This window comes from Elgaria multicarinata, chromosome 6, assembly GCF_023053635.1.
Source record: "Elgaria multicarinata webbii isolate HBS135686 ecotype San Diego chromosome 6, rElgMul1.1.pri, whole genome shotgun sequence".
Taxonomy (NCBI): Eukaryota; Metazoa; Chordata; class Lepidosauria; order Squamata; family Anguidae; genus Elgaria; species Elgaria multicarinata.
In genome coordinates this window covers 60,755,312-60,777,313 of record NC_086176.1, presented here as the reverse complement: position 1 = coordinate 60,777,313, position 22,002 = coordinate 60,755,312, and the positions used below count along the sequence as shown (strand labels likewise).

Sequence of the window (22,002 nt, the reverse complement as noted above, 5' to 3'; positions counted from 1 at the left end):
TTTCCATAATGATGAGTCTTTTCTTAGCAAGTACTTGTAGAAATATAAAATAACCACATGGAAATGGTTTCAGCTCAGCAATAACAATTATATTTGTTGCTGATAAAGATTCCCTCGTGAGAGCATCCCATGTTGCTATGACCAAAAGACCCTTAACTTCTGAACTATATAGTACCATTTTATAATGTTCTTGAAATAATTGTTTCACTGCCAGCTCATAGTCTGTGAGGTGCTCAGAACGCAATAGTGTATTTTACATTTACAGATGTGGTTCAACCATTTGAGTTGAACTACATTGGTTGGCTATACAAGAGCTGAAAAAAATACATAAGAATAAAAGATATTGGTAGTAGCTGACATTCTCACCGTGGCTAGTATTTTCCAGACCCAAACTATTGGGAAGTGGCCTGGCTTGGCTCCATCTATTCTTTGTTTTCCCTCAGCAAGACAGGTAGTCCTTTTCAAGCCCAAGATGGTGGAAAGGGCATTGCCCAGCTGAGGCATTGTAAAATGCCTAAGGGTAAAACTGGAGCTCACATATGTTTATAAAATGAGTCGTTTGTACAGTCTGGCCCAAGAATCATTGGGGAAACTAAGAAATGCACATAACAGCAAGAGTAAGGAAACTGGTTTTTCAGATGAAATTAGACTTCAGCTCCCATAATCCCTGATCATTTGCATATTGGTTGAGGCTGATGGGAGTTGAAATCAAAAAACATCTGGAGGGACACAACTTCTCCACCCTTGCATTGATCTTTGCACATTTACAAAATATGGATGTCTAAAATGCTTTAGTTCCAAAAACATAATTTTGTATATACTCTTAATTTTTCTATACAAAATGTATATTAGTGTCAATGTTAAGTTTGTTACTTGTTAAAAAATCTATTAATACTTTAAAAAAATATTTTTGGCAGATTTTATTTTTATTTTTTAAACATTCAATGTTACAATGAAAGAATCTGTTCTAGTTGAGTGTGCATGCCATGGAAGTACTGGAGCTCTCATTTTGTTTGTGCTCGTCTGTGATATAATGTTGATTTTTTAAATTTATTTTTTAAAAAGGAAAGCTTATCCCACCCCAAATGGCTGCCCCCCCAAATATTCCTATTCTGCATGGGTTTTCATGTTTGAAGTTTTTGAGTGATCCCAATTACCGTTATGCTCTATTAAAAAAAACTTTAAACATGTCTTTCTGTATTCAGATACATATGTACATGTGTTGCTACCTGTGCATAGGTGCCCATGTGTTCTTGTGACATTTATGTAGAATACAGTTTATTAGCCGCATGATGTGTTTAATATGTTCTGGGTTCTTATTCCTCCTCTTCCATGCATGCTTAATGCATTATATAACTGGCAGTCGACAGACCACAGGGCAGCTTGGGACCCCCATCAGGCCAATCCCCATCACTTGAGAGCTCACCTAGCAGCTGACAGACATGGTGGCTCGGTACAGGTATTTTCTGTTCTTTGCATGACTATTTCCACATCTTAATATCCTTGGACACACATGGCATGTGTTTAGTTTTCTGATAAATATTCTATTTCATAACTATGTCCATAACCCCATTTCTTTGATTATAATAGTCATTCTGAAAGGTCACACAAAATTTGACTTATTTTCTGCAAATGCTTGTAGAACATCAGCTACCTGGCTTTTGAATAGAATATGTTAGTATGGTTAACTGGATTAGTCTCAGGCTCTGAAATTGTCACTCTTTGGTGGTAATATAAATGGCAGTACCATTGGGGCCAAAGAATTCTGATTAGTAGTACTAATATTTTGTTCTTAATAGTAAAAGTAAAACAGCCTGTATAATATCTGCAAACTATTGTGCTACTGAAACATATTTAATTAGGCTTTTTGCCACTGAGAAATGATTTTGGTTTTCCAAACAATCAGGTGGAAATGTAGTGAGATTCCAAAAACATGTTCCCTTGATTTCAAGAAGCTGTAAGGACAGTAGAAATCTGTTTTTACTGTTTCTATTATAGTGTGCTTGTGCAGCTGTCCCACCATCAAAAACAGATGATCAGTGCTTTTGGCTCTCACCTTGCTGTCCCTTTATAAACAGTCATGTAATAGATATGTACTGTCAGAGCCACAAGCATCGTTTAATCTCTGAGGTGGTGCGTGTGTAGTGCAGTAGCACCATAGATCTCCCAAGTTCTGGATGCAACGTCCTTTCCCATGCTCATACTTGGGTAATTGTGGGGAAATGCATGAGTTTAAACCTGTTTTCCACTTGGAGAGATCTCACTCAATTACAATATTGTATGTCTAAAGTTTTTAGCCTTTACACACTGCTCAGACAGCTTTGGCTATTGGGCAGTATAGAAATGCAATAAATGAAATGAAATTAGAGTGAATGAGTATAAAAGTAGGTTGTGATACTGCATCTCCACTTACAGAGTGAAAAAAAAATCAAGTTAATTATCTATTTCACTATCATGAGAGGGAATTCCACAAAGGATTGATCAAATAAAACAGGTGGGGAACTGGGAGCCAGCAGCGCCTCCTCGGCCAGCTTGTGCCGCCTTCCTTGTCTCCACAGCAGTTAAGCTTTAGAAAAGCCTCCCATTGGAGTCAGACTGACTACTTAGTAGGGTTAAACCTTTCCTCTTCATGTACTGAAACTCCCACAAACATACCCCCACCCTACCTCCGGTACAGCAATTAGATTTGAAAAATAGCCTAATGGAAAAAGGCCATTGATTTTTTAAAGCCTAATTGCTCTCGTGGGGGCATCATCACGTGTCTGATGTGTAGTATGTGGATGGATGGATGATTGGGGTGTGCGTGAGGCTTTGCTTCCACCCACTGCTGGCATATGGTCCCCAGAAGGATACTGGTGAAGGAATGTTGCCTTCAATGTGGAAGTTTCCCCACCACAGATATAGAGGTATTAGTCAGGAAACTAATCATTCTTTACTGACCTTTTCAAAGCAAATATCAGATGGAATGTGAAGATGAATGAAACATACAGAAGCTAAGAATTAGAATCCTCTAGCCCTTTAAATGGAAACACATACACACACTGGTCCCTTGTGAAAATTGAGTGGTTGCAGTGGTAGCTCCTTGGCATCCAGTTCCCTCTTCCCTGTGTTTTAAAATAAGGAACTGCATAGACTCCTGCATCTTTCCCATGAACATTATTGGTGCTGAATGGTGCTATTCCCCTCCCTCCTGCTAGCATTCCATTTCCACTTTTCATCACTAATATTTATCCAAAGCTAATTGAAAGTCTGCCCTTTTTATTATTCAGTGGTTTTGTGTCAACTGGAAATCACCCAGACAGGTGGAAGGTAGCTTTTTTGACATCTTTTGTCTCACCATAGTCAAGTTTGGCTTGAATCTGCTTTTGTCTCCGGTGCTTGGCAACAGCGGAAATGGAATCCAGTTCCCATACTGAGTGATTTAATCAGCATCTGAGACAGGATTGGGAATGGATGATTCAGGGTGTAGCAGTAGAGATAATAATAATAATAATAATAATAATAATAATAATAATAATAATAATAATAATAATTCTTCACTTCGATCTCTGGCTTGTTGAAAGGAAATGAGAGGGTTAAATGTTTCTTCATACATTATCATTTTTTTACTTGAGCCCAACATCCATGTTATAAAAGCGATGTGTTTTTTGTTAGCTTTTTCTGTCGGCCACTGCTGATCTTCATGAAGGACATTGTGACCTATAATGCTGCCCTTATTGCTGCTCTTTCTGTGAGGTGAGAGAACATCCTCACAGTAGAAGAAATGATATTAAGAATACTGATTCTGCAATAGAGCAGTCATTTTGACTTGTATTATTTGTCTAAGGATGTAATTGCTGTTGTTCAGCAAACTCTGATGCATGGTTCTCTAATGTAGTTTTATTCTCTGTGACAAAGATCACAAGCTAATCCAGTGTTGTCACCATAATTATAGGAGGTAAGGAAAAAGAACTGTGTCTAGAGTATCCTCTAGCAGATCTTCCTATCAAAAGCAGTACAATAATAGAGATCTGTGAAAAATGTTATCCTCAAATATAAGTTGGGCTTTTATGTGCTTCTGGGAGTGGCTTTGTGTGTTTGGCCACATATGTTTGATATGCTTTAGCCATAAGACCTGAGCTAGCCAAGAAATCTGTGATCCAGAGACTTACTGTAGATCCATTGGCATAAAGTTACCCTCATCACAATTATACTATGAATGATATGTGACTATTGCAGAATCATGGAAGCGTGCTCACACAATGTTTGTGTCTTATTGTCATCAGTGATCCTCAGTCCTTGTCTACCCACCTATGTGTACCTATTTCCTTTCAGTATTCTAGATGTCCCATCATTTCCTTATCTTGATTCCTGACACTTCGCATTTTCAGGACATTTCAAACTGGTTTGATTAATTTTGATAGCAGAAATCTCAGTTTGATAAGCAGAAATCCCGTTTTGATAAATCCCAGAAGAAAATATCCTGGCTCTTTGTCATGTTTCAAGACTTATTTCAAGTCATGTTCCCTGATCAAACCTTCTTTGAAGCAGGTTCCTGAACAGCCAAACTATTTTTGCTTTTGGATACAAAATTTGGAAACTATGTTTAGAAACTCTACAAAGCATAAAAGATAAAAGTACATAAATTTAACTCTCTGTTAGATTTACTAATTATGGATCAGCACAATCTTTCTACCATTTGATGAAATATTCTGAATATTTTGTTGGTGTTTGGACATAGAAGCTTGAAACAGTGTTCTAGACTCAGCAATTTAAGCCATTGCCTGCATGGAGGCACATGTATGACTGGTTTAAGGCAGCAGATGTTTACTATTCTATGTGGTCAAATCTTTCTGGTACGGGTAAGCATGAGTTTTCTGTGCTGACACTGCTTTATCTGAAGCTGAATAAACTTAATTTCGCACAGCCTAAACAGTCTTAAGCCTGAGTTTGGATTATTTCTCATCCATTAATGCAACATCTGAGATGATTTTTTGGGTATATGGATATCCAGAATTGGAGATTAGTATTAATAGCTGTTATTCTAATGTTTAAATGAAAATAACCAACTCATGGCTGATCCTGAATATAAATATTCTGTAAAGTAACCAAAGCAGTTTACGTTGAATCAGAGCAGCTATCTGAAACTTCATTCTTGATTACTAAGCCTTCAGTGTTGTCCCAAGAACTACAAATAGATTTGCATCCTAATCCTTTGCCCTTTTAACCTTCTTCAGCACAAACAAGCCTTCTGCCATCTACAACTGAAATATCATCCTATTCTACTTGATTTTAATTGCCTATTGGGGCTGTATTTTGCACATGCAGCACATGCTGGCTTTTAGGATGATACGTAAGAGTCTCTTAACAGATCTACTCTGATAATCTCCTTTTGCAGTACAGATGAATCATGCAGAGCTTCATTCAGTGGCACAACAAACACAGGAATGGGGTAGGAGGGCTGTGTCCTAGCATCACAGGAATAGGATAGGTTGCACCTTTGTACTGTGAGTAGGACCTTGTACTATCACCAGATCCTTTGTTAAACTGCTGTTACAGAGCGGAGCATGGAGCTGTACACTTTGAAACATAGACTGTATCACTGTTACTACACACTGAACTAAAGATTCTCAGTGTTGATAAGGAAAAAGGAACTTAATGTGGGCAAGGTTGTGCTTGTTTTTTCTATTCACTCTTGGAAATGGATGGACAGAGTGTACTGTTTCTTCAAAAAAAACTTTTTAGCATTGAAGATATTAGCCTACATCATTACATTTGGCAGTTATAAAGCAACCAAAGGCATTTTAAAATGGAAAGGTTTAACCTTGACTTCGTAGAATAAAAATAGTCCTCTGTTCTCATTTGTCTATATTTTCATTAGATACAAAAAAATAAGAGTCATTCTTTGTTGGTGATTATGGGTTGGGTTTTTTTTTAAAGTCTCTTAAACATGTTATCAGGGTGCTTTGGGAATCTGTCCTTAGTTTTATTTTGCATATTCAGCTTCCATTAAAGAAAATGAATGATTCAATTTGTGGAGAAAAAATAAGCGGTTGTAGTGTTTGGCTTAATAGGAGACATTAAAAAAAATCTTTCTGATCATTTCTCTCCCTTGTTTTAGTTTCTGTAAGCAACATTGTTAGTGTTTCACTAGCTAGCCTCCTACATTCCTGTTCTACAAAAGTTTGTCTTAGTTCCTGAAAATGTCAGCTGAATAGCGCTGATGAATTGTCTCTTTCACAGTACTTATATTGCAGTAACTTGAAACACTTATAAAAGGTCTCTTTAAATTGTGTTTTTGTTTTTCCTGTAGCAAATTATCCAGAAGTCTTACTGCTTATTGTAGGAAGCTGATTTCATTTTATATTCAGACTTCCTAACAATTTTTGTAAATAATGTTTTAAACGTGCCTAATTACAGGCTTCCAACATGTTGTTCTTATTCTAGGGTTATCCCAATTTGCTGAAATAGCTTGTCCAAATAAATTGACATGGGGCTACACCATATAACAAACCTTTTGCTCCTCTCAGAACATATGGTAAAATTATATTAGTAGATCATGTGAACTTGTTACATTGAAATTCCCAAGTTCCAGTGAAAGTTTATTTAAGAACTGGTTGTGCAAGGGTGCTTTAAAATTTGAAATAGCATGATGGTCTCGGATGCTAAAAGTTTGTTTCAAGAAATGGGTGTGACTAACCTGTTACACACAAACAGTACCTACTTTTCAAAATCAAAAGTTGTATTACAAGATTCGTTTGAAGTTTTGTATTAGTAGTATTGAGGTTTTGGTATCACTAGCCAGTGGCTTATCACGTGAAGCTGTTCAGTAAGAAACAAGTTAGGTTTATGTTCTTGAAACTAACTCCTCCACCCTCCGCTTAAGTTCTCTCCAGATGTTTGGTAGTAGAGTGAGGCATGTAGCAAACAAAGGTTTTGGTGCAGTAGAAGAAATAATACCTCTTGGTTTTTAAGGAGAGATCCTATACTTTGGGGCACAAATGACTTGAAGGGTAATAAAATGCTCGGCAGTGAACTACTTAATTTTGTTTCCTTGGCACATGTCTTAGCAAAATTAACCATCACAGGATATTCATAATACAAGCCTGCATTGAATATTGAGACAATTATGTGCTGTTCCCTTATGTAAAATGGCAAAATTACAGCCATTCTTTGCTTCAGAGTAATCCTCCATTATTCATTATTATATCATGCAAAGCATGCACTCTGTCACTGAGCTATAGCCTTTTCTGTACTAATGACTAGACTCTTATTGGAGTCACTCTGTGATCTAATTCTCTCATTTCTGGAAAAAGGACTGATCCTGTCAACTGCAATTGAAATGCAATATGTATGGATGCTCATCTTTGCTTGAGGCATACTAGTTCCCTCTTAATAATAGCATCTATTACTGTTTATGGTTGTCTGTAGTTAGTCCTAAGTATAGTGAAGTGCAGTGCAAGCCTATGCATGTCAACTCAGAAGTAAGTCCTATTGAGTTCAGTGGGACTCACTCCTAGGTAAGTGTATGTGGATTGCAGCCTTAGTCTCTCCTCCACCCCACCCTTTAACCAGTCACTTGTGTTGTAGAGGGCTTTTTCTACAAGCAGTTGAAGAAAGATTTCTAATAGAAATGCATGATGCTTAAATAGAAAATGGGTATAACATGAAATAATGTATTAATATACTAACCACAAGTCCTTGAAATGCTGTCAAGTAATGCCGCAAATGCATGCATTTACTGTTGCATAATTTTTGGAAATGCTTATAATTGCAGGTTGTAAGCTCAACAAATGGAGAGCTCAACACTGATGATCCTACTGCAGGGCGTTCAAATGCTCCTATCACAGCCCCTACAGAAGTGGAAGTAATGGATGAAACCAAGTACGTATTGTGTTAAACTAAGTCATCCTTATGTTGACACCACATCTTAAGATGCTGAGACTACCAATTATTTGCTATGTGATTCCCATTATTTTTAGTTCTTAAATGTAACAAGGAAGTCAAACCACTTGAGCAGCTTTAGTCTGAAGTTGTAAAAAAGAAAAAAAGAGCGGGGGCTTCATCCCCTTGTCAGAACAACAAACATCAGGCATGGGATTAATTTGTGCTGCTTAAAATTGATAGTGTATTGATGCTGCATTTATGCCACCCTGTTTCATGCACCTGTCCAAATCACAATGCCCACTACAATGACAAGTACGGAAACAGTACCATTTCCCCATTAAAGCTTTCAGTGGACCTGTTCAGATGACACGCTAAGCCACAGTGGTTAAGCATTTTGAGCTAAACATTATAGCTTAGCGTGTTATGTGAACTATGACTTAGCTTGATGTGTGAACCATTCTAACCATGGGGGCTACATAACCACAGTTGAAACAAGCTCATTAACCATTTGCTGCAAAAGGGTTAGTGGCCTAACCATGGTTTAGCTTGTTGTCTGAACAGGCCCAGAGTGATTTATAAAAAAGAAAGCCACAGGCATCATCTGCCCCATAGAACGTATTCTGTATACCCATCCAGATCTCCTTCTCGGTGCATGCAAATTATGCAAGATCTGCATGTGAAAAGGTTGTAGTGGTAGAAGAAACAGGACTCTATTGACACTTAAGAGGATCTCTACGAATGTTAGCATGAAGCACTTGTGAGGTAGAAGCACTTGTGGGGTAGTGGCTAGAGTGTCGGACTGGGAGTCGGGAGATCCGGGTTCTAGTCCCCACTCGGCCATGGAAACCCACTGGGTGACTTTGGGCCAGTCACAGACACTCAGCCCTATCCACCTCACAGGTTTGTTGTTGTGAGGATAAAGTGGAGAGGAGGAGGAGGATTATGTATGCCGCCTTGGATTCCTTGCTGAAAAAAAGGCGGGCTATAAATGCAGTAATAAATAAATATATAAATAAATAAAATAGAATTGTATTCTGTAGTAAAAGCTCATGGAAAGAATTATAATCTTTGCTACAAACAAACAAGCAACATATGTGCATTTGTTGTACTACATAAACTGTCTGGAAAGCTCGATAAGCGACAAGATAAATATGCAATAGAAGTAGTTGAATATTTGCAACAGCAACATATGCTTGCTCACATTGGCTTTCATTAATTTCATTGATATTTGCAAATTCTAGTTTTGGTGTCTTGGTATCTCCTTCAGTGTTGATTATATATGTAAAATGCAGCCCTTTTGCAATGTATAGCATACTGATTCTCTTTTCCCCCTTGTATTTTCTTTGTATTAGCTGCCAGAAAGTGTTGAACATGTGGTGAGTTCTAAAGTACAGGCAGGCAGAAATGGCTCCAGAGCATTTTAAACACAAAAGAGCTCTTAAGAGCAAAGTACAATTTGAAAACCAGTACAAAAGAATTCAAATGAATTTTGCCATTGGTCTTTTATAACATGAGAAAGTTGCTGGCTTATTGAGGAACACTTTTGCCTGCTTCAATTCTTGCTTGTTCCGAAGTAATGTAGTCTTGGTGTACTTTTGTCTAATATTTCTAAATTTATGCTTTAATATCATTGCTTATTTACAGTTTTACTCATTGGTTTGCCACTTTAAAGGGAAAACAATGTTTTCAGGTATTTTAACTTCCGCAGTAATATCCTAACAATATAAACAATTAAAACATTTGAATGCCACTAAATTTATAGTAGATGTTTGCATCTATACTTACTAAAAGTGTTACTCATTGGTAATTTGCTAATTGATAGCTCAATCTGAAGAATTGCTCCCCTGTAATTTTGTGTGTTTCTTAACTTCAGTGATTGTGTTAATCTCAGAATACAATCTCTAAACAAGACTAACTTTTATTATATTGATTTACTATAGGTCAGCTTTTCTAAAGCATTTGAAAAAACTTGGCCAGCTTCCTTAGCTTGGTATTTGCATCAGATATCTAGGAGATGTACAAAGTATTCCTTTAAATCCCATTAAATTTTAAATAACTGAATCCAGTATAATTTATTTGTTTAAACAATAGGCTATTATATTATTTTTATTTGAAGGATTTTTGCCCCACTCTTCAGCCAAAAAAAAAAAAAAAAAGGCTCCCATAGCAGCTTGCAAAGGTCAAAAATAATCCCTGTCCTCAGATTTACAATCTAAAATATCTAGTACAAAAGGAAAGGGGGTTAGTAGGGAGGAGGAAGAAAGCTAACTCAGGCCTTGGTTTATAGTTATTAATAGACAAAAGTAACATAAATGTATTGGTAAAGGCCATAACATAAAAATACATTGACAAAACCAGCTCATACCAGGAAAGATGCCATTTTTGGCACTAAGTTTATGCACTAGAATATTTGCTTTCCTTCCCTCCCTGTCCTCTTCCTTTGCTTATTAGAATATTAGGAAAGAAACTTTAAATAAAATGCCAGTCTGCTTTTAAATCAGGGCTTCACAGCCCAAGGGCTGCAGGTGCATGGGCACGTGCACATAACCAAATGTAATTTTTAGCATTTTGGACATTTTGCTACCAGTCATACAAAGCAGAGCTCAATTCTGTGCATATCTACTGAAGAATAAGTTTCAGTGCAATAACTTTCAGGCGTGCGATCTACAGCTCAATTCTAAAATGTAAAGGTATTTAAACTTTAAATATCCAGCACAGTTTTACCATCACTGTTATGTTGGGAATGTTTCATTCTTCCCAACTAACAAAGTGGCTTTGTAGTTCGAAAGGTATATATCCTGCTGGTTTTTGCTTGCTAGTTCAGAGAACTTGGCAGGTCTGCTCACTTCATCCATCTGCTAGCTCAATGTAAGTTTTCTTTGCTCTCTTTGGGAGCTGGATCAATAACTGATCATATCCACAGAGAAGCACAGCAAGGTTTGGTTCAGCTGGCGGTTGCATGAATGGGTCTGTTGTGGTTCTTCCTCAGTCCTGCTGACTCCCCAAGCAACTTAGCTCAGCTCCCTGATGTATTCCTTAAGGCCTAATACAATGGTGCATTCTTTTACCAAATGGGAACCCCATCCTGATTGTCCTGGGGATGACGATTGCTAATCCCAAAGCAAACAGTTTGAGTCACCTGCTCCTGGTTGTCAGTTACTGTATTTGCTACCAATCACCAGTAAGTGAGGTGAAGTGGGAATAAAAGAGAATTAAGGTAGGAAGCAGAAGATTATATATGGTTGTGTGCGTGCAGGTGTGTAAGGAGGAGAGAGTGGGATTAGGGGAATGGCTAAGGAAGAAATCTTCCTCTCTGCCTTACTTGGTTTTCTCAATCTTTTCTAGATATGCGTTTCAAAAGGATTCAGCCACCTTGGTGTCCTTTTGTTTTCTTTTTCGGAATACCCTTCAGTCTGAGCTATGCTGCCTCTTTCTGGTGCGCCCTACAAGTATTGCCTCCCAACCAGGAATTAGCCCAGCCAAGGCCTCCGAGCAGGGTGGGCAACATGCCCCCTCCCCTTGTGTGATTGTTGCCCTGGTGGTGGCCAAAAACCTTCCCGTTGGCTGCCCCCTTTTTTTTTTTTTTTTGCCATCACTGAATTTGTGGGTGGCAGGGGTGCAGGCTGTGGAGTGGCCCCCAGAAACCCCAAAGTTGCCTACCTATCCCTCAGAGACATGGGAATAGATAAGGGTATTAGCAGCTTTCTATTAATGATACGAGGAAACAGCCACTGCTTCAACAAAACATGTTTATCTGCCCAAAAAGTAGAATTCTGTTTCTATAGGTATGGTTGGAGAAAGAAGAGCAGCTCATTTGCCTGAGCAATGCATGGGCCCGTTTTCTTTAGTGAGGAAGCAGCAATCATGTACTCTACATAATTCTCACTGAGGACAAGGTTTGGGGAGCAATAGAATTCTTTCTATAGCTACAGGCAGAGCATTCAAATTCCACTATTCATCCTTGAGCAGGGGATTGGACTCGATGGCCTTATAGGCCCCTTCCAACTCCACTATTCTATGATTCTATGTCATAGTGAATCAGCTGTGTATATCTAAATAATCCTTGCATTTATGAAACAAAAACCATCCAATTTTATTGGTAGACAACAAATGGCTAATTAAGAGGTGGTTTGTGTATCACACCACCAGCATAATACATGAAGGATGCTATAGGGTCTATTCAGAAGACACCTTAAACTCTGCTGGTTAAGGCTTTTGGTTAAGCAGCACTGTTTATGGTGCCTTGTGCTATGTGTTTTGCTAAACCCTGCTCACTCACTAACCGCAATCAAATCATCCGCAGCAGAGTTACTGGCTCTAACCACGGCATAAAGTCTTGTATGCGACAGCAGTTTGTGGTTAGTGCTAACCCCAGAGAACCAGTTTGGCTAACCACAGAGCCTGAAGTGTCATTTGAACAGGCCCATAGGGTTGTTGCATTGCTTTTAGCATGGCTACTTCTATATAGTACATAAAATTGCTTTTAGATAAGTTTTAGAACATAGATCTATCAGACCTTATCATTAAACAAAAAAAAGACTGTTTACAAAACAATGTTAAGGCTCTACAGTTTTCAACGAAGCACCAAAAAGCAGGGAAATTGGGAGTTAAGGCTTGAGCAGGGGATTGGACTCAATGGCCTTATAGGCCCCTTCCAACTCCACTATTGTATGATTCTATGATTATACATGCCTGAGTGAGACAGAAGGGGAAGGTCCAGCTGTGTAAAAGGGGAATCATCTGGATTCACTTCTGAAGTTGTGTAATGAACTATCATTGAAATAAGTTAGCAGGATATCTAGTTTGTGTGTGAATGCAGTTGTGCATGACACGGGAATATTTCATTCCAAGCCTTGTTTCATTGATATGTTATTTGTATTAATGCCAAATCTATTTAGGTTCTGCCTTGTAGTCATGAATAATTTACCAGATTCTGTTCTGCTATATCAGGAGGTTTTCTATGCAACTGCAACAGGATTGGTGCAGTTCCTTGAATCTGACAGTTGTTTTCAGGCAAAGGCAGGTTTTACGTTCTTCCTGTTTCTGGAGTAGGGCAATTTCAGAACAGATTGACTCTAGTATAAACAAAGTACATCGAACAATTAAAAGGCTTTGTTTGCAGTTCTTTCATTTGTTAGAGGTTTGCAAACTTTTGGATTACCTTGAGGCTATTCTTGTGCATAGGTGGTACCATTTTGATTACATAAGGATCAACACTTACCTACAATCATTGCAAATAAAGGGAATGATAAAAAAAACCCAGGTATCATTTGTTAGCAAATTATATGTAAATGGTAATAAAAGAAGCTGGTCCAATAGTATTATAGTGCACCAGATTGGATTTTGAGATGATAGTTCAAGGCGTTCAATGTCAAAGGAAGAGTCTACATCTAACAAAACTACAGGTATTCCTTCAGAAATATTTTACCTATGGATTAATATGCACGATGTGGCATCTGTGTCAATCACAGCTGGAGACCAGTTGAGTCACTGTTGCTATACTGAAAACCCTTGTTTATGTCAGTGTTGTATTGCTGTAAAATATGTATAGACAAATTTTGCATTTATCCTGCAGCTGTTGTCCTGACCATAGTATTGTTGTTGTGGCTTCAAGTACATGTTACTTTGCATTGACAACTTCTCTCATGCAATAGATCTAGGTACAAATCTCTTCTACTTGGTTTTCAGTTTTTTTGTTCTTGCCTCTTTGTTGTGTATTCCTATACACACACACACCAAACCTCACTACCATTTGATGGTTGTGACAATAGCTTTTTTTAAAAGGTTAATCTAGTAGAAAAGTGGTAGTACCTTCCTAAGAAACCGCTAAGTTAGCCCAACATGACTTGATGAATGTAAACTTAAGAGAGAAGAAAATGCTCCTGAGAACAAATAAGCCGTTAAAGCCAAAGTTGCTGTAAAAAACAAGAATTAAACGCCTATAAAATAGAACTGGGAAATCCTGATGTGCAGATGTATCTTAAAAGTGAAAGATGGAAAGGTCAAACTTAGAGGAGTCAAGGGAAGGAGAGATTTCCGTTCCCATGCCTTAGCTCAGTCTGAAAAAGATTTGATAGTTTCCTTTGTAGGCGGGTAGCAGAGAAGTTGTTAAATTGGCTGAATTGTAGAACCGTGAGATCATACCAGGCAGCTTACATTGACATATGTTTGCTCTCTAGGAAGGTACTTAACAAAGGTACTGAAATAGTTGATGGCTGTTTTCACACAGCTTTTATGTACTCAACATTTTATAGCCTTTAGTACATTTGACAAAATAAGTTCATGTAAACTGTAAATGCTTTTCTGTGTAACAGCTTATGGGTATGCATCTGCTAACCATATAGATGTAAAATTTCTGTCTCTCAAGGTATAGATACAGTAGAACACTAGAAATAGCAATTGTGTGAAGTGCATGGGAAGGTGAGGCCCTCTAGTGACCATTTAGTTAAGAACATGCCATTTGGCTGCTATTGGAATTCTTACATTTTAAAGCAAACAAAGCAGTTTATAATGTTTTATGAAATGTGTGCCTGCCTAAAGAAACACAAATAATGTTAGGAGATGAAGACATTTATTCTCGTTTTCGTCAATTCTATGGTAAAGTGCTTGGAATAATAGTCTCCATCTTTTATAAGAAGACAGTAGTGTAAGGGTTATTACTAGAGATCTACCTGGCTGATTTTGCTCATTTTTGTTTTTATACTGAACCTTGAGCAGTGTAGATGTGCAGAAAATTTTGAAACTTCAAAAAAGTTGAAAGCTCAAGCTTCAGTAATATTTAATTTCCTCTGTGCCAAATAAGCAGAGCAGCCCTTCTGCAAGCAGGATGACGGGCAGCCCTGCTCACGCAATCAGTGTGGTAAAAAGGCAGGCTTTGGGTTGATTATTGATGGTATTTTTGCTCCTGTTAGTATCAGTAACATACACTTTTCTGAACATGATCCTTTATTCAGACGGAAATCCCCAGTGCATTTTACTAGCTGCTCGAAATACAACATTTTAGAAACATGGAAGTGATAGAATAACCGCCACACGTGGTTTCTGTAACCTTGAATGTATCACTCAGTATTATATATATGGGACAACCCTTAAAAAACCTTTGGAAGCTTCAGCTAATACTGAATATAAGGATCAACTTCTGAAAGCTTAACAGCGAAGAACATATAGACTTGTTTTGAAGTAGTACCATTGCTATCTAAAAGGTGCTTCATCTTTTTAAAATACTAGTTGATTTGGGACTACATGCTTAATGAAAAAATTATGAATGGGCAGGTGGACTTCAGTAGATTTGCTGTGAAAATTCTGTACTCATAAATCACTCTTTGGGAATATTCCCCAAAGGGGCCTCCTAGAATCCAGCTTTGAGAAACTTTAAAAGTAGTGATTGCATTTTTACTTCGGCATTCAAGATTTTGCTGTAATTTTAATCTTTTAACATGGCTTTTATTTTTTGATATTTTAATATTTATCAGATGTGGTTGTAATATGCCCGTAAGGCACCTTGTTGCTTTTGTAAAGGTGGGAGTGGAGTTCTAAGTAAGTATACTCTTTTGCTCTGCTGGCTTGATGGAGCAGGGACACTGCTACTGACAAACTGGTAGAAACTTCCACCATCTCTTTTCCCTGTTTTTGCTCATTCCATAATGCTACAGTGTGGCTGTCAACATTAAAATGTTAATGATACTATCAGAACCATAAAATAGTAAAATAAGCTAAACAAATATTAGTAAACTACATAAAGATAAACAAATCCAGAATCATATGAAAGCTATTTTTACATGCCATTCCCAGTTTTAGGCATATGCTGGTCTTAATACTATCTAAACAACCAAAAATTCAAATCCCTTACTTTCTTGAACAACCAATATTTGAGGACCTTCTCCAAGCTCCACAAAATATGGGCTTTTCATTGAGATAATGGAGTTGATAATTTCAACTTTATATTGACGCATTACCTTGCCTAATATATTATTTGTCCATATCTAGTGAAACCAGTAGACGAGAAAACGTTGTCCTATGTTATGCTTATTTTTGCTGATTTAGAGATGTTCATGATACACAGTATCAAACTGTACTATTTTTATAGTATCTTAATCACAACATCTGTATAGATGTATCAGATGATGAAATATATTCAAAATCTGATTTATTATGTTTTTTATTTGTTAAATGTAAATGTTTGTTTTTAACGTTCTTTGAACTGACTGGAATTAATTAACTGTGTATTTAGACCACAGAGAAATAATTTGCTTTAAACATGCTTTCTTTCTAATTATATAACACAGTTTTTATGTCACAATTGCAGGTGCTGCTGTTTTTTCAAACGAAGGAAAAGGAAAACCATTCAGCGTCACAAATGACTTTGGAAGAAGGCAGACCGTGGGGAATTACTTACTTGTTCATCTGCTATATCGTGATTAGTCATCTCTCTAGTGACCACACATTTTCCCGACACCCCTCTTTCAATGGGAAGGTCCTCATACTTGCTTTGATTTGGTGGTTCGACATATTTTAGTTTGGATCATCTCTTCTGGAAGCTTTAAAGCTGTGTCAACATGAGTACTTATTTGACCACTAAGATATCGGACCAATGGGGGAATATGCTGCTCTTTCCTCAGCAAAACTAAACTGTCCTAGAAAACATTAGCAATGATTAGCTGAAGACCAGATATTTCATACACCTGGCATGTGTTGAGGTTTGTGTGATGCCATATTGAAAGCAGTTGATTTTTGAGAGAACAATGAACATGAAAACAAGACCCAAGCATTTAAAATAAGTCTTGCTTTAAGATTTCTTTTGTCAGTAATACCTACCTTGGTTTCCCCCGTCATTGCTTTGATGGTACTGCATTTGCAAATTGTTACCATTAAATCTTATTAAAAATATGGTACAGTCATTGCCTGGTGGTACTAAGGCAGAAGCAAGATGAGGAGTCATCTGATGATAAAAGGCTAAATGCTGTGGTTTATAGGGGAGAAAGTGAATCATTGTCAGTGAAATCTGGGTTTCAAAATCTGCTTTTGTTGTGCCTCTACTTGAGATGCAGTGTAGTAGAAGTGGTAATAGTGCTTGTACAGAAATACAAAATGTATGTATACTGCAAGTTGTGCTTCCAGTTATGTACGACACCAGTGCGGAAACTTCAACAGAGAGATGCTTTGGGGTTATTAAAACACACTACAAGGAAATAACTGTGAACACTGATTAGTAGATTGGGGAATAAATCTGAAAATATTCATCTAAAGCTAGTGCTGAATGACAGCTTTAAAAGTGAAGATTTGGATGTGCCATGTAACAAATTTAGATCTGTTTGTAAATTATTTTGCTATTTGATTTAAGAAAAGAAATGGAAGTGGATTGGTTGTAATGCTGCCTTTAATGAATGCTAGCCTGTATTTCCTGATTGCTGCTGGGATTTCTGGAACTTTTACGCTTTGGTGAAATATTGTAACACTAAGATACAGTTGATAGGATTGGTCAGGTACTTTCCCCATAGCTCCTTGAAGTGCCTGTATTATGAACAAACTGTTCAGTTGAAAAGGCAGCCCCCCCTTTTCTTTTCTTTTACCTCCCAGATCACTTCATTTAAAGCCATAATGACAGAGGTGTGCTTTTGTCATGTTTAGCTGTCACTATGAGGAGTTGGAGTAAAGGAAGGAAATGGCTAGACAGATTTATTGACCAAAACTCAAATTGTGTATGTCTTCTTTTAAAAAGAGCACCCTAGAGCTAACTTTTAATAACTTTTGTCTATCAGTGCATGCCTTTTGGCATACTTATTTATTTTTAATATCTTGTGGTAACATTCAAAATATGTATTAAAATGGATAAATGCACACCTTTTGAATTCATTATTGCATTTACAGGGATTATTTTGTAATTTATTTTTTCTTAACAGCCAAAAGTGCAGTTCATTGTCTTGAATTAGGTGCACATATGAACACATTGTGCAAATCTGGTCATTGTTGGTCACTGTTGCTGTTAACAGCTTTAGTAAATCCTTGATATAAAAGCTTGAACCTGGCCTATAAAAAGCATTGACTATATGACTTGGTCAAAAAGTTTCACTCTACCTGTTTGTATTATTGATAATGTCTTAAACTCTCAAGGAGACTGATGTTCATTTTTTATTTTTATTTTATTTTTTGAGCTGAGAAGGTAGGTGGTTAACATGGCCTCCTAATGTGAACACTTTCTTTGCAGTATTTGACCAAATTTCTTTCTTTATGATATTTGTAAATACATGCAGTATCTTTCTTATCATGCACCTGTTCAGTTTCATTCTCAAGGGTTTCTTTGGCCTGTACAGTGTTTCTATGATCTGGACTCCTTACACATAACAGTGTGTATATTAACCCCATTATGGACTTGAAGACAAAAAATATATAAACCTGTGTACTGCAAAGACCAGAATCTCAACATTGCTATTTAGCAATATTTTAAGTACTCCATTTTAATGTTAAGGAAGACCTTGTCCTCACAACACACAACTGGTCAATGGTAAATTATGCAGTTATGTTCAGGTTAAAACAATAATGTTTGCATTTATATGCTTTTTCCCTGTCTAAACTAATGAAAATCAACATTGCCTGAATGTCTGAATGATAAAACACATCCCTGTTTAAAAATATGTAACGGATGAAGAAGAAAAAATAAAGGTAGTTTTTTTACTTGCCTCTCCAATCTTTTCAGCAGCATTGAACTGGTGAAAATGAGTGATATAAAGTGGTTCCTTCTTGTCATTTTCAGCAGTTGTTTGTAGTTTTAACCAAAAGACTGCAAGCATGAAAAAGATTAAAAGGTTTTAAAATAATATAGCATTGTGGCTTGATAAAGCATTGTAATACTGGGGAGATTGGCTCTGCAATATTTCATTCTCTTAGTTTTAGCTGATTCTACTGACAAGATTTGTGGAAAACATTTGGATTTCTTTTGCTTCTAGTGAATATGCCACTAAAATGACATACTGAATTTGCAGTAACGTAGCAAAGGGAACGAACTAATATAATGAGCTTATGCTAATCTCCTCCAGTGCCATAAATAAAATAAAGTATCATCTCAGTGTTAGACATATTTTACTTTTTTAACAATTTCAAATTAAAGTTGAATCATATATCTAAGCTAGGTTTGCACAATTTATTTTTGTCAAAACTGAATGTATGTCACTGCCTATGCATTGTGGCTGGGCAGAAGTTGTGCGGACCCATACTAGTCTGATGGGAATACGTAAAATTCATGAGTAATATATAGTGAAGTAAAAAATTGAGCAAATACAGGCAGCCTTTTATTAATTTGTAGTGGTTGAACTTTGAAAGATTAGTGACTGAGCTGAGGGGTAAGCTGATATATAATAATTTAATAAGCCTTGAATATGACTGCACTTTCTGTTGTAAATGGTGATTAGTTAAGAGTTATCTTGCACTAATAGAAAAAAATATGAGTAAGCAGAAAAACTGCATTCTTAAGGCTGTTTCAAAAAGTAGAAGAATTCCAACTATTTGTTAGAAAGACACAAGTGAGAATTAGCACAAAATGTTGCCCTCTGAAGTGTTCCTGTTCAGGATTCCAGCTAGCTAGCCATGCCCTTTTCCTGCATACTCTATTCCCTACCCCCTACCAGTTCTCCCTATGTGCCCAAACAGTCAATATTGTGTGCCTACTGAGCATGCTCAAATCCTCATTTTGGGTTCCCCCCCTTTTTGTTTTTTTCAAAAGTTTTTTGTGCTCCTATAAACCTTGGGGGTCCCCCCAATGGTGCTAATAATATTTGTGTGTGGATGGTGCCATTTTAGTTAACATAAAGATGCCCCCTTAGAAAAACGACTTTGCCATATGCATATAGGATTCGAAGCATAAGGAAAACTAAGAGGGGTGTGTGTGTCACGGTCACTACAACACACATTGCCACGGGGCTAACGTAAGAAATAATTAAGGTTCAAGATTTATAGAAGAGAGAGAGAGAATAAGAAATGCAATGATGGCAAACAAGCATTAAGAGCTTTAAAGGAAAGGATTGGCTTAAAATATGTACCGGTTAATAGGATGTTAATGAAAAGAGCTATAGAAACTACAGGAACCTTGATACACCTGGTACAGTTGGATAATGTTCCACTTGTGGTGTTATTGAAGATTTTCCTGCCATCCTTGTTATGTCTGAGGCATACCTGAGATGAAAAGACCACAAGGCCAAGCTGTAATTGGCAGCCAGTTAAGGGTATGGCTGAAAGGGCCACTTCATCCATAGTGAGGGTCTGCAGGCCTGAAAATTCCGCCAATAGCATTGGGCCCTTAGTATCTCCCAAGTGCATAACTGTTAGTGCTACCGGTGAATCTTCCACTCAGGGTTCTTTATATAGCATTTGGTGTGGGAAGGGTTGTTGCGCTACTCTTCGACTTCCTTGACAGGTGGCAATTATACTTCTGTAGTTTTTGCTTGTACAATTGAAGTGTTACTATTGGATCAGATGTTTATTTCTGTTTGGCATAAAATAACACTTCCCTCCAACAGAAAGCACAATCATATGTGTATGTTTTATTGTAGCAAGATAGGAGCACTCTATTCCATCTCTTGCATCAATAGATGAAGACTTGTGTCTTCTCTGCAAATATGCTGATAAAATTGCAAGGTGGATATTTTAAATATATGATTTGTGATATTTACCAGTATTCACAGAGGTAATCACTTTTGAAACTCTGCCATTTAAAGATGAACTTCCTGTGATTAGATCTACTACTTACTGCAAAGAACATATAGGTCAGACATTGCAAAATGAGAAAACAGCATTAATTAAGAAACTGACAGCTTTACATATCAGTAAAATAGATCAGTCAAGGAAATTGATAAGTCAAGCTCTGTTGTGAATGCATAAATAATTGTTTCCAGTTCAGAGTCTAACTCTTACCAGATGTTGATAGTGAAGGACCAGTCCCAATTCATGGTTTTTGCAAGGTAAATAGCCAACAATTTTATATTAGCTTCTGTGGAACTGACCATGTGATAGAAAAGGGGGGGGGAAATAAAAGTGGATCTGAAGATTTATATTGGCAATTATTTTTATCCACCTTTTGTGAGAAAATTAGACCTTATCTAATTAAAATCCCAATGATTTCCAATTCCTTTGATCTAGTTGATGGAGTAGCTTTTCTTTTTTTTAAATTCCCTTTAGTTGATTTTTAAATAATATTTATCCACTCCATTAGAGTGTTTACAGCGGCTATTACAGTGGATAGTGTGTAATGTTCAGTAGCATCACACACTCCCTCCCGCCTCATATTGGAATCTTGAGGGGAAATGGCTGCCTCCTGCAGCAAAGACATTTCCTTAGAAGAATAACCAGTGACTTTGCAGAAGTAAGTTCCATTGAGTGTAATGGTCTTACTCCTAGGTAAGTGTGTAGAGGATTGTAGCCTTTTTAAAACTGCCTGGAACTTTGGCAAGGGAGAGTGAGAAGTTTCTCTCCTTTCCAGTACTATAATTGACAACTTGCTTGCTTTGTGTGTGTGTTCTTTTATTCATTTGATCATTGCTGCTGCTTGATTTTCAATTCAATCCAAGGCATGTCTACACAGAAGTAAGTTCCACTGAGAGCAATGTCACTCACTCCCATGCACTAACTTGAAGGTGTGTGAGGATTTTCATAGAATAGTAGAGTTGAAAAGGGCCTATAAGGCCATCGAGTCCAACCCCCGCTCACTGCAGGAATCCACCCTAAAGCATACCTGACAGATGGTCCGTCCAGATACCTCGAATGCCTCCAGTGTGGGAGAGCCCACAAGAACTACATTTTGTTGTAGTTCTCTCTGGGAGCTCTGTGTATTTAAGGACCATGGCTTTTTGTGAGAGAAAGGTTTAAGCTCCCCCGCCCTCGCTCTTTCTTTGTCCCAAGATCCCCCCTCCCGCTGGTTAATTTTTTAAAAAAAAACCCCATTGATGCCAATGGATCCCTGACCACAAACTATGTGGGAAATTTACTAAGCCAAATTAACTAACTACAAAGATGTCAGCCAGCTATAACTGCTGGTAAACAACTCTTGCTTAGATAAAAGAAGTGCAAAGTGCGTAGCTACAGCCACCAAAACTTGAGGGTTGAGTGGAATTTTCAAGTTACTTACTTAGCAAAAGCAAGAAGTATCAT

General features: G+C 37.3%; 1 protein-coding gene across 4 annotated transcripts in view; it reads left to right on the top strand.

Moving 5' to 3' along the window:
- The window catches only part of CSNK1G3 (casein kinase 1 gamma 3), a 71,272-nt gene extending 52,735 nt beyond the window's left edge, over positions 1–18,537 (top strand). The window contains exons 13-16 of one of the 4 annotated variants that reach the window (XM_063129479.1): positions 1,364–1,459; positions 7,757–7,863; positions 9,219–9,242; positions 16,172–18,537. In XM_063129479.1, the coding sequence (XP_062985549.1) occupies positions 1,364–1,459; positions 7,757–7,863; positions 9,219–9,242; positions 16,172–16,226 (282 nt within the window). In that variant the 3' untranslated portion in view covers positions 16,227–18,537. The remainder of the gene's footprint in view (positions 1–1,363; positions 1,460–7,756; positions 7,864–9,218; positions 9,243–16,171) is intronic. The other 3 variants (XM_063129481.1, XM_063129480.1, XM_063129482.1) reach the window with 3 other exon arrangements.
- Positions 18,538–22,002: the final 3,465 nt, after the last annotated feature.